Raw genomic sequence first — 13,756 nt, 5'->3', positions numbered from 1 at the left:
ACAAATATAAGAAGGTGTATTTCTAGTATTTTCCTAAGCAAACTAAGACTTGGGTTCTCTTCTTTTCCCTATTTTTAAAAAAGTTTCAATACATTGTCATTGAGGAGTGATTTTCCTCATGTCTAAGCATAGGAAAGTATGGGGAACTTGTTAACCTTCCAATTCGCTTACTATAATCTATAAAGTCTTCACAGAAAAAATAATATAAAATGTTGTTTGGAATAATATTTTATTTTATCAATATATTAAGTACCACATTCACAATTTTTAATAGCGTATTGACTATTTTCTTAAAAAATAAAATGAAATGTAAGCCAGGCAGGCGATGGTGGTGCATGCCTTTAATCCCAGCACTCGGGAGGCAGAGGCAGCTGGGTCTTTGTGAGTTCAAGGCCAGTCTGGTCTACAGAGCGAGATCCAGGAAAGGCGCAAAGCTACACAGAGAAACCCTCTCTCAAGAAACCAAAATAAATAAATAGATAAATAAAAATAAAAAATGAAATGTAGGTGGAAACTTCCACAGTTAAAGGTACTCTGTATTAAAATTATTATTAGTTTAATGTTAAATGGGGAAAAGTATCATGTCTGTTTAGTCTAGCAGCTGGAACATGAATTTTCTCTTCAATTTTTATACTATAATACTTCAATTCAAGAGATAAGCACATTTTATTTTTATTCTTAAATACACCTATATTGTCCAAATTGTTTCTAGGTAAGAAATAACATTTGAAAAACAACTTAGAAGTTGGAAAAGTTAGTATCGAAGGTTATCACCTTAGAAAATTCTAATTATAAACTCTGTAAATGAAGACAATTATGACTACTCTTACACAAAGTATATGCAAAGGTTGGGAAAATCAAACTGCAACATTTTTATGTATGCATCTTTTTCTCTATCCTCACTCAAAATACAGTGACTAGACCAGCTGACATTGGGTCTGAGAGGACAAAAGGGAAGTGTATAATGAAGTCGCCAACCCTCCTGATAACAGGCGAGTAGAGAGAGCTGGCCCGACACAGTGACTAGAGATAAAAAAGGACATGCAGTGTCTAGTTTAAATGTGATAAGTACACTTCATATATCTTTCAGGGACAGAGATAGCTTTGTTCCTTTAATCATTATTATTTATTTCTCAAAGCTTAGTCTCCTTCACACCCACACCTGTGCAACTCAGACCTCAGGATTCTGTTCTTGTGAATAGAGAGAGTTGTCATTCTTACCCGTAAGCTTACTAAATAATACTTCCATAAGCTTCAGCGTTCACATAGAAGATAAGTTTGTCTCCCCTGACACGACTACATTAATCCACTGAATCAATTTACTTAAGCTGTGCTGTGGAGCAATGCAGGATGATTTAACTAAGCTTAAAAGTACTTTCAAGTTGGAGTTGCCTCTCCACATGTAAGGCACCTCTCAGTATTCCAGTCTGAGTTGTGTTTGACCCTTTGCAGCGATGTGAGAAATATCCTTGTTAGGTTTCTAGGGTCAGCATGCTCTGGCATTAAAAAAGGATTTAAGGAGCATGAATTTAAGTTGTTCAGAAAATCAGACTCATGGGTAAATCAGAGCAGAATACTTAGTAAGATTGGATAAGCATCATTTACTTACATAAATATTTATAAAATCCCTTAGCATGGCTATGATTTTTTAGAAGATTTTGTTTAGAAAAAAAATCTTCTATGCTGATAGAGGATGTTCCAGTTTATAATCCGAACATCAGGAAGCACTACTGAGGATACACTTAAATTATTTAACATGTCTTCAAAGCAACTTGGACACTCAAACCAGTGTATAAAATGACTAGTAGAGCGTTACTAAGTTATAATAAAAACTCATGTAATCCTAAAATTCTGTACACTGGACAAATAAACCTGTATCTATAATTAGTTGCCAGTATAGTCTCCCTGGACTTTCATTTCATGGATACTACTTTTTACACAGCACAAAACTTTCCCCCAGTTTTGGAAACCCTGCAGCGTTCTCCTCAAGGAAAACATGAAGGACTGACACCTTTGTTTCCCATGTCTCCATTCAGAAACGTTGGCAGTTCTTATCACCCCCTTGCTTCATCTCACCCAATAACTTGTTTATCACTATGAACTTCTCCCTGAGCTGAGCTGTATAGCTTACTGTGACTTCTCTCCATTTAGTTACACAAGTTGATCTCTAACACAAGAGCCAGGAGGTACTGGGGTGATATTTTATTTGTGCTGAAATGTGGCAATATTTTATGTGTGCTTTAATAAAGCTTGTCTGGAGATGGGGGGAGGGGGAGTCATTTTAAATAAACAAAGAAGTCAAATAGCACATGCCCTTAATCCGATCAGATCACTTAGTGGGCAGGGTCTCTGTGTGTTCAAGGTCATACTAGGGAACAGAGTCAAGCATGGTGACACATGCCGTTAATACTAGTATCAACCATAGAGACATGGAGGTCTGTACAGACAGACAGTGAGGTAGCTGGGATAAGAACCAATGAGAGGGCAGAAAAGCAAGGCATAAAAGGGCGTGGGTAGACAGGAAGTTAATATGGAAATATAGGATGTAGATATAATATGATAAAATGATGGATTGTTGAACCAACATTTAAAGAGCAACTTGTTTCAAATGTTTTACATTAGTATAGATTTTAGTTTATTGATACAAATTTAAAGTTAATTTTGTTATACTGTATGTATATTTCTACTCTTTTTTAAGGTATTATGTTTAAGTAACTCATTTGAACTGTAATGGATAGTTAAGAAATGCAGATTAATAATTAGTCTTCTATGATAGTCAAATTTATAGTCATGTTAAGTTTTGTAGGTATAAATAAGTATAATTCAATTAGGTAGACAATCTTTAAACACATCAAAGACCTATAAAATATGACATTTAAAATGTTTTAAAAAATTAGACTTTCTGGACAATCAGCCACGTCTGTTCTGGCAGTACTTCAAAGAGAAAGATGAGCATCGAAGACACTCCATATAGAGTTTATCTTCTTGGCAAAAATAGCCATTTGGGCAAGAAACTATTCTTGCCTGGACTGCTTAACAAAATGTTGTATCAAATGTACATGCAGTACCCATAGGAAGGTGACCACTGAACTTTTCAAGGCAAAATGGTCTTTCAAGTTCTTGCTTCACAGAAGAAACTGCCAGATGTTCTACAGGACACAGAAAAAAAATAACTGAGAGACTAGTCCTATGGGCTGAAGATAGATGCCCCAATATTACAGAGGAACCTTGCATGACTGTCTAGGCAGGCAGCTGTTTGGGTCATTCTAGATTTTTGGAAGTTGCTTACAATGATCTTTGTGTTTACTTAGGTAATATTGTATCCTTCTGAAGTCTTTGATTTGGTTGAAGACTAGATAGTTATAATTATGGTTTTCCTTGGTTTTGATAGGAGATAAGGTAGATATGAAACCTTGGACTCACAAATATAGGATACATAGGATATCTTTTTTGATTTTGCCAAATTCAAATAGACTAGATATTATAACTATAATTCTTGCTTGATACCTGTTTTGTTATATGTAATTTTACTATGTTAAAGTTAAAACATTCCTTTTTAATTAAACAGAAAAAGGGAAATGCTGTGGAATAATGCGTTTGTACACTGGTTTAATAAAATGCTGATTGGCCAGTAGCCAGGCAGGAAGTATAGGTAAGATAAGCAGACAAGGAGAATTCTGGGAAGGGGAAGGTTGAGTCTGTCAGCCACCATCCAGGGATCAGCATGTAATGGTACACAGGTAAAGCCATGGAACACATGGCAACATATAGATTAACAGAAATGTACTGAATTTAAGTGTAATGGCTAGTCAGTAGTAAGCCTGAGCTAATGGTTGAGCAGTTTTAATTAATATAAGCCTTTGTATGTTTACTTGGGGAATGCAAATAGGAGAGATTCGTTCTAACCACAGGGCCTGGGTGGGACAGAAAAACCTTCAGCTATAGGAAGTAGCTTGCATTTTGAAGTTCAAACTTGGTGAGGTAAGGCTGGTGGTTCTCCCTATTTCCCTGATCTCTCTAAGGCTTTCACACCTATACTTGGCTTCATGTTTTTTATTTAATAAGAACACTTAGAAATTTGTCTACAAGGTACATCTATGTAAGTCAATAGAAAGGTGGAGCAGTAAAATGTCACCCTAAATTTGGGTTTACTTAATGGAGATGAAGGAAATTGGAATAGCTGTCCTTCCTTTCTTAATACTTTGTAAGTCTGAAAAAAAATTCCACCAAAGATATAAAGAAATTTTTGACAAAAGAAAATAACCTACAGAAAAGCTCTCACTAAAAGGAATTTATTTTGGCCAAAGGGAAATAAGTAATTTGTAAATCATAATGAAACCACATCTTGCATATATGAAAATGTATATTTCTTATGGTCAATAAGTTAACTAGAATATTATTACAAGCTTCAAAGATTATTATATGATACAGTGAGCCTCACTGCAGGTCACCTTAGTTCATAGAGGAACTACTAAAAATTTAATGAGAGACTAGAATTCTGGGTTGTGTATAATTCACCTTCCCGAAATCTCCGAGGTTTTCTCATCCCTATAGAATCTTTCATGAAGTCTAATTCTCACAGAAGTGTGAAATTATTTTCATAATTATAAAACTCAGGCATTACGATACACAAGTTGTCATAGTAGTTCCAAAATACATTCACTCTGCTGTTTGAATAAGGATAATCAATTTATCTCTTATGTAACTCAGAGGAAGAGGAGGATAGGAATGACAGTCAAGGACAAACAGTCTCCCCTTTCTCTAGTCCTGTTTCTCAGTCCCTGCCCAGACACCAGATATCAGTAGACATCTCCAGGTTAGACTGAGCTCCATAGTTTATCTCCGACATCATCCTATTCACTTATAGAAAAAATTTTCCAACGTACCTCCTTTAATTACTATGAGACAGGTTGGTATTTATTGGGGCCTTGGTCTATGCCCAAGAATGCTTAAGTATTTCATCTTTAATATTGCATAGAATTTCATTCTGAAAAAAAAAAAAACCAACCATCTGGAAGTGAGTGTAACCATTTCTATTTTACTGATGTAGTAACTGATATTTATAATGGAGTTGTTTACCCATGACAGAGAGAAGAACAACTATCATATGACTGACTCCAAGCTAACATGCCTTTGAGTATCCCCTGAAATGTGCTTTACAAGAGACAGAGCAGCCCTCGGACTCAAAATCAGAGGCTGAAATCTGAATATCATCCACATAAATTTGACAGCCTCTTTAATAATTTCTCTAGTTTATAGGAAAAAGTTCATTTTCCTCCTTAACTTGCAAGAATTTTATCTTAAAGGACATTTAAAATGAAAATACTTTATATTCTACAAGATTCCATGCTAATGTATAGTATATTAAATTGTACTTGTGTGTATATGTGTGTGTATTACATATGCATAAGTACTTATTTAAAATTTATAGAATATGGAGTAGAAATGGTGACTATTAAGATTCTGTATTAGAGTGAGCTTATTTTCTATGCTGAAATAGTAGGTGACTCTATCACATTGTGTTTTATAATTTTCTATGTAAACAGTAGAATTGTGGGTTTCGTAGTAAGGTCTTTTTCCCCACTGCATTGGAGGAGGCATCCCAGTGGGTAAGAATGCTTGCTGTACAGGCATGAGGACCTGGATTTTGCGCTTCACCACCCACATTACAAAGCAGGGCATCGCCATCCATGTCTATAGCCCAGAGTTTGGGAAAGGATGCAGGAAGAACTGGGAGCCCTTGGCCACTTAGCCTTGCTTCATTGGGGAGCTTCCAGTTCAGTGAAAGGGCCTACCTCAAAAACCAACAGAGGAAGACACTGAGTTCACACCTCTGGCTACTCCATGCACACATGGGTGTTTGCCACCACACTCACATTGGCACACATATGCACATTACACACCGCGCACACACACGGACATGTATTTGTAAACAACAGGCGTCGTAATGACTGGAGCTTCATGTACATCATGGCCTCACGCCAGTCAGATAACGAGAGGTAAACGTTGTCAAAAAATGTTACATATTATTTTTGTCCCATATCTCTGTTTGCTACCTCCATTCTGCCATTCTCTAGTCACTAACACACATGGGCCAAAGGAGAGGGGGCCACAATTATTATCTTATAAAGCCCAAGATTCTAAAATAGTGTAACTAGAATCTTTGGATTCAAATCCAAAATTTCAATAGGAGAAACTTATTGGCTCAGCCTTGATTAAGTATCAACACCTGGTGCAAGCTTGCTCAGCCAGAAGCACCAATACTTTGTACTGAATAATGCTTCTGCCTTGGGAGAGCTAAGAAGGATTCTCTCATACATTCTATAATATCTATCACCATCTTGGCCTTTAACTCCTAGTACAAGCTGGCATTCCTCCTCTTCCTCCCACTTTTGCCAGTAAAAATTGCTTAGACATTATCCAATGTCTTCTGTGGAAGGGAAGGGAATAAAATCACTTCCTTTAAGAAAAACTGTCTTGTGACCAAGTATACAGTGTTGTTTAGAACAGACAGACAAAGGATTATATGTTTTCTTGCTATGTTGAAAGATGCCAATTATAAAAATAAGAGATATTTGGGTGAATAAAGACTGTTTTTTTAAAAAAGTTTTTGGTGTCCTAATCACATACAGTCAAAAAATTGAAAGTTTCAGGATTTTTAACATTATAAAACTTGAAGGCTAATTTAATTTTCTTTACCAATGTTGGGAAAAAGACATCCCTCCTTATTGTAGTGACTTCTAAATTGTTCATTGTAAACCACAACCACAGAGAATTCACCATCTATAGATAAATCTATAATAAATGTGTTTATAATCTAACTACACTGCTATGTTTTGTATTCTACAAAAACACATATAAAATAAGATAAAAATAAAATTACCAGTTCAAATGACTGAGTTGATTTTATTTGGTAAAGTATTATGAAGACACACACACACACACACACACACACACACACACACACACACATATATATATATATATATATGAGTTCTAGTATGGAAATTTGGCATCATCTTGACAAACTGAATAGCAAACTTTGAAAATAATAGCTGGGTGTGGTGGTGCATGACTTTAATCCCAGCAATTAGAAGGCAAAGGCCCACAAATCTCTGTGTTTAATCCCAGCCTGGTCTACAGAGTGAGTTCTGGGACATCCACAGATACATAGAGAAATGCTGTCTCTAAAACAAAAATAATAATGATAATAATGGAAGAGGTAACTGAAGGCAAGTGCCCAATATTGGCATAGGAAGAAAATCTGATGTAGAGCATTTTGCAAGTCTTAATGAATAATAAGTGTGGGAAGTCCTACTGGTGGCCTCCAGACACAACCAGCAGCTATAAGGAAGCCTGTCTGAAATTGCCCCCCATCCCTGGAAAGATAAAACAATAAAGTCACTAGGCAGAGCTCCAGGATTACAGTTCACCTGTAAGTTTGACAACAAAGAACCTATTTTTTGTGAAAAAGCCATCAGTATCTACCTCTTTTGCTGACTCCCACATCTCCCTTTTGCATCATTATGAAGCATAGCATTGACTCTTGATTATTTTAGATATCAGGTCAACATCAGCACAGCACCATGTGATTCAATTTGAAATTCTTTTATATTGTTTGCAAAAACTGTAGTGAATGAATTTCATGTAGTAACCTAGTTTTAGTTTAGGATATGGTTGAAAATTCTTGTCAAAACCTTCCCACCATAGAATATTGTTTCTATTAAGTAAGTTAATTTAAATCTACAACCAGATACTGATAAATACATATATATGTAGATAGGTGATAGATGATAGATAGATAGATAGATAGATAGATAGATAGATAGAAAGAAAGGATAGATAGATAGACAGAGCATTTAATAAAGACTAAAATTTGTTGCTAATATGCTGTTTAGATTAGGAATTGAAAAATGGGCATTAACACATATTTCCCCTGGCAACAGTAATTGTTTCAGAGAATATGATCTTGTGTTGGTGATGTCTATCAAAGTGTAAGATCACAAGTCTGTGACTCTACAAATGCCACTTGTAAGAAGTAATCCTATGAAAATTCATGCATACATGCATGGATAGAAAAGGTCAGGTCGTCATGGAAAAAAGAAAGTATCTTCAACAAATGGTGCCAGATAACTGGATGTCAACAAGTTGAAGAATGTAAATAGACCCATATCTATCACCCTGCACTAAACTCAAGGCCAAGTGTATCAAAGACCTTAACATAAATACAATTACACTGAACTTGATAGAAAAGTGGGAAACAATCTTGACACATTGACACAGGAGACAACTTCCTGAATAGAACACCAATAGCACAGACACTAAGATTGAAAATTAACAAATAGGACCTCCTGGAACTGAAAAGCTTCTGTAAGGCAAAGGACACAGTCAATAAGACAAAGCCGCAGCCTACAGAATGAAAAAATATCTTCATTAACCCTATATCTGACAGAGGGCTGATCTGATCGATCTCCAAAAATATAAAGAGCTCAAAAAACTAGACATAAAAAAAAATACAATTAAAAAAATGGAGTACAGACCTAAACAGAGAACTATCAACAGAAGAATCTCAAATGGCAGAAGAATATTTAAAGAAAAACATTGGTGGCACCCATTAGCTGGAGAGGATGTAGAGCAAGGGGATCACTCCTCCACTGCTGGTGGGAGTGCAAATTTGTACAGTCACTTTGGATATTAATATGGTGGGTTCTCAGAAAGTTGACAATCAATCCATCTCAAGACCTAGCTATACCACTCTTAGGCATATACCCAAAGGATGTTCAATCATACCACAAGGACACTCGCTCAACTATGTTCATAACAGCTTTATTTGTAATAGCCAGAATCTGGTACAGTACACAATGGTGTATCACTCAGCTGTTAAAAACAAGGTCCCCAGGAAATCTGAAGGCAAACAGATAGAACTAGAAAAAAAAATCATCCGGAGTGAGGTAACCCTGACCGAGAAAGACAAACATGGGATGTACTCAATCATTAGTAGATATTAGCTGTAAAATAAAGGATTTGCTACAATCCACAGACCCAGATAGACGAAGTAACAAGGAGGGTTCATGGGGTGGAGGAGGACATTCAGATCTCCCTGGGAAGGGGAACCAAAAGAAATTTCATAAGTGAACTGAAAGCAGGTGGGGGTGAGATCTTGAGGGATGGGGTTGGGAGATAAGAGTGTTAGGGGAGTACTGAAAGAGATGACTGGAAAGGGGGGCATTTCAGGGTCTGGTAAAAACCTAGTGCAAAAGGATATCTCAGGAATCTACAAAGAAGACCCCAGCAAAGACTCCTAGCAATAGTATATAAGCAGCCTCAACTGGTCATCTCCTGGGACCAGATTGGTGTCTAGCCCAATTGTCATCAGAGAGGCTTCATCCAGCACCTGATGGAAACAAATGAAGACCCACAGCCAAACATTAGGCAGAGTTTGGGAAATCCTGTAGAAGAGGAGGAGAAAGGCACCAGAGGGGTCAAGGTCACCACAAGAAAACTTACAGAATCAACTAACTTGGGCTCATTGGGGCTAGCAGAAACTGAACTGACACCGAGGGAGTCTGCATGGGACTGACCTAGGCTCTATGCATAGATGTTGCAGTTATGTAGTTTAGTCCTCTTTTGAGATTCCTAACAGTTGGATAGGGTCTGTCTCTGACCCTTTTACAGGGTTTCGGGACCCCACTCTTCATACTGGCACTCTTTGCCCAGCTTTAATACATGGAGAGGTGCCTAGTATTAATGAAACTTGATATGCCATGTTTTGTTGATACTCATGGGACACCTGCCCTGTCTTAAACAGAAAAAGAAGAGGAGTGGATTCGGGGGAGAACAGAGGAGGGACAGGGGAGAGGGTCTGAGACAAAAGGAAAGAGAGGAAACTGTGGCAGGGGTGTAAAATAAATAAATAAATAATTCATTTTTTTAAAGCTGTAGATTTTTTAAAAAAGAAAACCATGCATTAGAATGTGAATGTGATAAGTTTATAGAATATCATAATATGAAGGCATTAACAGAGTACCTGTGTGTTGGAAAAACCCACCTTTGAGTAACTGTGCAGATTAAATAGATTTTACAAATAAAAAAACTCAAGTTGTATGCTATAGTTTTTATTTGATATGTTTCAAAACCGAGTTTATTAATGACACTGTTCACAGCCCACAGTGCCATCTGAAAATAGTGGACACTATAAGAAGTGAGGATTGTTGAGACATTTTACATTATTAGAAGGGATTCTCCCCAATGGGATTATTGCACCATGATTTCTTTTTCTGTATAGCTTCTCCTTTACATACCACCAGATTTTGTCTGCCATATCCTCCATGCCATGAGAGGCTGCCTGGCAACATGCTCTCAATCAATAGGACCAATCATTCAATGACTGAAATATTCAAAGTTGTGTGCCAAAATAAAACATTTATCCTTTAACATTTACTATCTTTCAGGTATGTCTTACAGTAACAGAAAGCTAAGTAGCACATCAAAACTAACACATAGCATAAGTAGAATGTGCCAGACATATAAACGTGCATCTTTTGTCTACAGAAATTATTTTCAGAGGAGCACACTGTATGCTTCCAGTGGGTGGCTGAACAAAGCAGGCATGAGTGAGAGGACAATTTTATGTGATTCTTTTCATATTTCTTCAATTTCGATTATGAAAATATATGTAACTTTAAAAAGTAATTTAAGAAATTACTCCTGAGGTTCCTTCTTTACTCTTTCCACTCTACACTATAATAATCACTTTTGTTATTTCTTTATTAAAATAATGTCATGAATGGAGGTAAATGGGAAATATCTAAATTTTAATCTAACATTATACAAAATTGCCTAATGGATCAATATTTGCACATTTTAAAACTCCAGCGTTTTATGTCATCTATTGATTTTATGCTGGTAAAAGCTGCATTTCATGTTCTTATCATCCTGTGCTATTCATAGCTTTGGTCTTAAGGTATGAGAAAAAGTTTACTACTTGCATAGAGAGCTTTGTTTTCAAATTTGAAAGAAATTATTTATCTATAAGATTGGTGAAATACCAGGTATATTTTAAGTATTGTACAAATTTAAAGATTCTGAAGATATTATACCCATTTAGGGCTGGGTATCAAACCATGGCCTCATGAATTCACAGTAAACACTCCAAAGACAGAGCCTATTCCCCAGTTCGGGCCTTTATAACTGACATGCTTTGGTTCCAATATCTTATGAGTGATGACAGGTTAATGTTCATATTAGTTAATGTGTCAAGAATCTACTCTCTGCCTTAATGTGCACATACCCCCCACATAATTAAAATAAATCTTAAATTGAAGCATAATCCAAGAGTAAGATTTGTTGTTAACAGTCATGATTGTAAACCCATTATCCATATAATTTACATCTATGTGTTGTACTCAGTGCCTGGAAAAAACAGGCACATGGTACTTCTTATATTTCTCTTTTTATAATCCATGAATAGCAATATTAATGCCTCAGAAATTTAATGATATACCAGTTTACTCAAAACTGAATTAATATAATTTTTATGTATTTGGATCTCCTAATTTTACTGATATATATCTTCAAAGTCAGAGATAAAGTCATGACAAATGTGCTACAGAGGTCATTAGGCAAGAAACTGCAAAGAAATTTGAGAAATAATTATGTATTGTTTAATTTGAAAGAAATGACTTGGATAGCTTATTTGGATGGAAACAAGCTAATTTCACATTGCAGGTGATCAGAATTGTGAGGATACTCCATCACTAAACAGTCAAACATTCAAACATCCTACTTTTCACTGTGGAATACTTACAGGTCTGGCAGTGATTTTCTGTGGGTCCCCAGCATCGGCCAGTGCAGGACTTATGGCATCTTCCACCTGCAGAAAAGGAAAAGGAAGGGAAAAGGTCGTGTTCACTCTTGCTTTTTATTCTTGTTCCTTCTTAATGAAATTCTCTTGTTTCAGTTTGGGGATTTGAAGTCATGCTAGAATTGAGATATAGCCCTCAAAAGTTCACTTACATTTTGGTTGCGAGCCTAGCCTTTAACGACTGAGCTAGGATGTTCCTGTGGTTGAGACAGGATGATCCAGACTTCTTTTTCTACATGTGTTGTTCCTATGTGACCTTTCATTTTGCATTCTAGTAATGTAGATGAAAGGCAGAGAACACAGACAATCTTTTTTGTGGTTGCTTCTGTGGTTCTGTTATTCTGTTGTGTCTATAGAGCCTATTTTCTCCGTGTGTGTGCATCATATGGAATGTTTATAAGTGAATTTGTTGAAATATTAACCTTAAAAAAGTTCACTCATTTACTGAAACCTGAATGTTCTTTGTATGAATAACTGAAGCACAATGTTATTATATGTAAAATTGTCCCACATTTTACACAAAAAGGAAATATGTCTATTTGTTAGTATTTCTTGACACAGAATTAAGTAGTTATATTCTTTCATTTTGACTATTGTATATTGATATTTCCTTGATCAATGCTACTTACTAGAAATTCCAAAGCTCACAACTTAATGATAGGAAGAAATATAAAGAATTAAGGGGTAATAGGTCAAAGCTGCAGTATATGACAACAACAATATATTATTCAATCACATTACAATCCCTCAGACTAAGTGGTAAAATCAAGCACATTAACTGGAGGAAACTATGTGAGTGGACTACCCTTGAACCTTGTTGCTGAATTTCACTCAAAACTTCAGTGGTCCATTGGCTTCTCTTTAGAGTTGAGTGCACATGAAAAGCTATTAAAGATTAAAGCCTTTCTACAGAAAGTTTCTTATTAAGAACTTTGCAGCAGTGGCGCACACCTTTAATCCCAGCACTCAGGAGGCAGAGCCAGGCATATCTCTGGAGTTTGAGGCCAGTCTGGTCTACAGAGTGAGATCCAGGACAGGCTCCAAAACTACACAGAGAAATCTTGTCTCAAAAAAAAAAAAAAAAAAAAAAGGAACTTTGTTCATTTTCTACTATTAATTACAAATTCAACATTCTTAACCAAGATAACTCCTTTGTAAAAATATTCAATCGTTATACCAAATGTTACTGTCTTCCCTGGCGTCAGTTTTTAAATCCTTAACCGAGAACTCTTGTTACTTAGGGTTTTCTCTCTCTGAAGAAAGTGCTTGAGAGAACCTACAATGATTGACACTCTCATTGATAATCTGGACTTGACTGACAATTTCTCTGGCTGAACCTTATACCACCTGAGAGTCTATCCTTGGAAGTGAAGGCAACCGTGTCCAAGCTCTGTAATGTGTAGGGTCTTAAGTCTATTTTTTTATTTTGAAAAATATGGAGATCCTTTTGGAGCACAGTTTATTTAAAGCAAGCATTGGTGAGGCATTGCTACTAATATCAGGCACATGCAATATCCAATCACACTGCCATCTGCCTGTTTGGATCTAAACATATTATAACCACACAATGAAAGCTCATTCTAGCTGACAGGAAAAGAACTCCATCTGGACCAAACAATATCATTTTAATCAGTGATAATGATAATTATTATTAAAAACTTACTGGAGTTCCTTTGTACCAAATTAATAAATCTAAATAAATCTCATTTAGACCAGCGGAAATTAGAAAGGACTGTGACTCAGAATGGGAAGCAGTGAAAACTTTTTTGAGGACAAACTTTTTATGAGAAAGCAGATAAAGAGCTTTTGTGGGCTGCCGAAAAACTTTTAGATCGATCGATTAAGTGGTCTGTTAATTGAAGATATCTGGTCTAGAGAATGAGCTGCCATTTA

The 13,756-nt window shown here is 36.1% G+C and overlaps 1 protein-coding gene across 4 annotated transcripts in view; it reads right to left on the bottom strand.

The window, feature by feature from the left end:
• The window catches only part of Erbb4 (erb-b2 receptor tyrosine kinase 4), a 1,086,504-nt gene that overhangs the window by 354,472 nt on the left and 718,276 nt on the right, over positions 1 to 13,756 (bottom strand). For all 4 annotated transcript variants that reach the window (XM_028870095.2, XM_028870094.2, XM_028870096.2 and 1 more), the window contains exon 5: positions 11,807 to 11,872. In XM_028870095.2, the coding sequence (XP_028725928.1) occupies positions 11,807 to 11,872 (66 nt within the window). The remainder of the gene's footprint in view (positions 1 to 11,806; positions 11,873 to 13,756) is intronic.

Source organism: Peromyscus leucopus, chromosome 13, assembly GCF_004664715.2.
Source record: "Peromyscus leucopus breed LL Stock chromosome 13, UCI_PerLeu_2.1, whole genome shotgun sequence".
In the NCBI taxonomy this organism is placed as follows: Eukaryota; Metazoa; Chordata; class Mammalia; order Rodentia; family Cricetidae; genus Peromyscus; species Peromyscus leucopus.
This window is presented reverse-complemented; position numbering and strand designations above follow the sequence as displayed.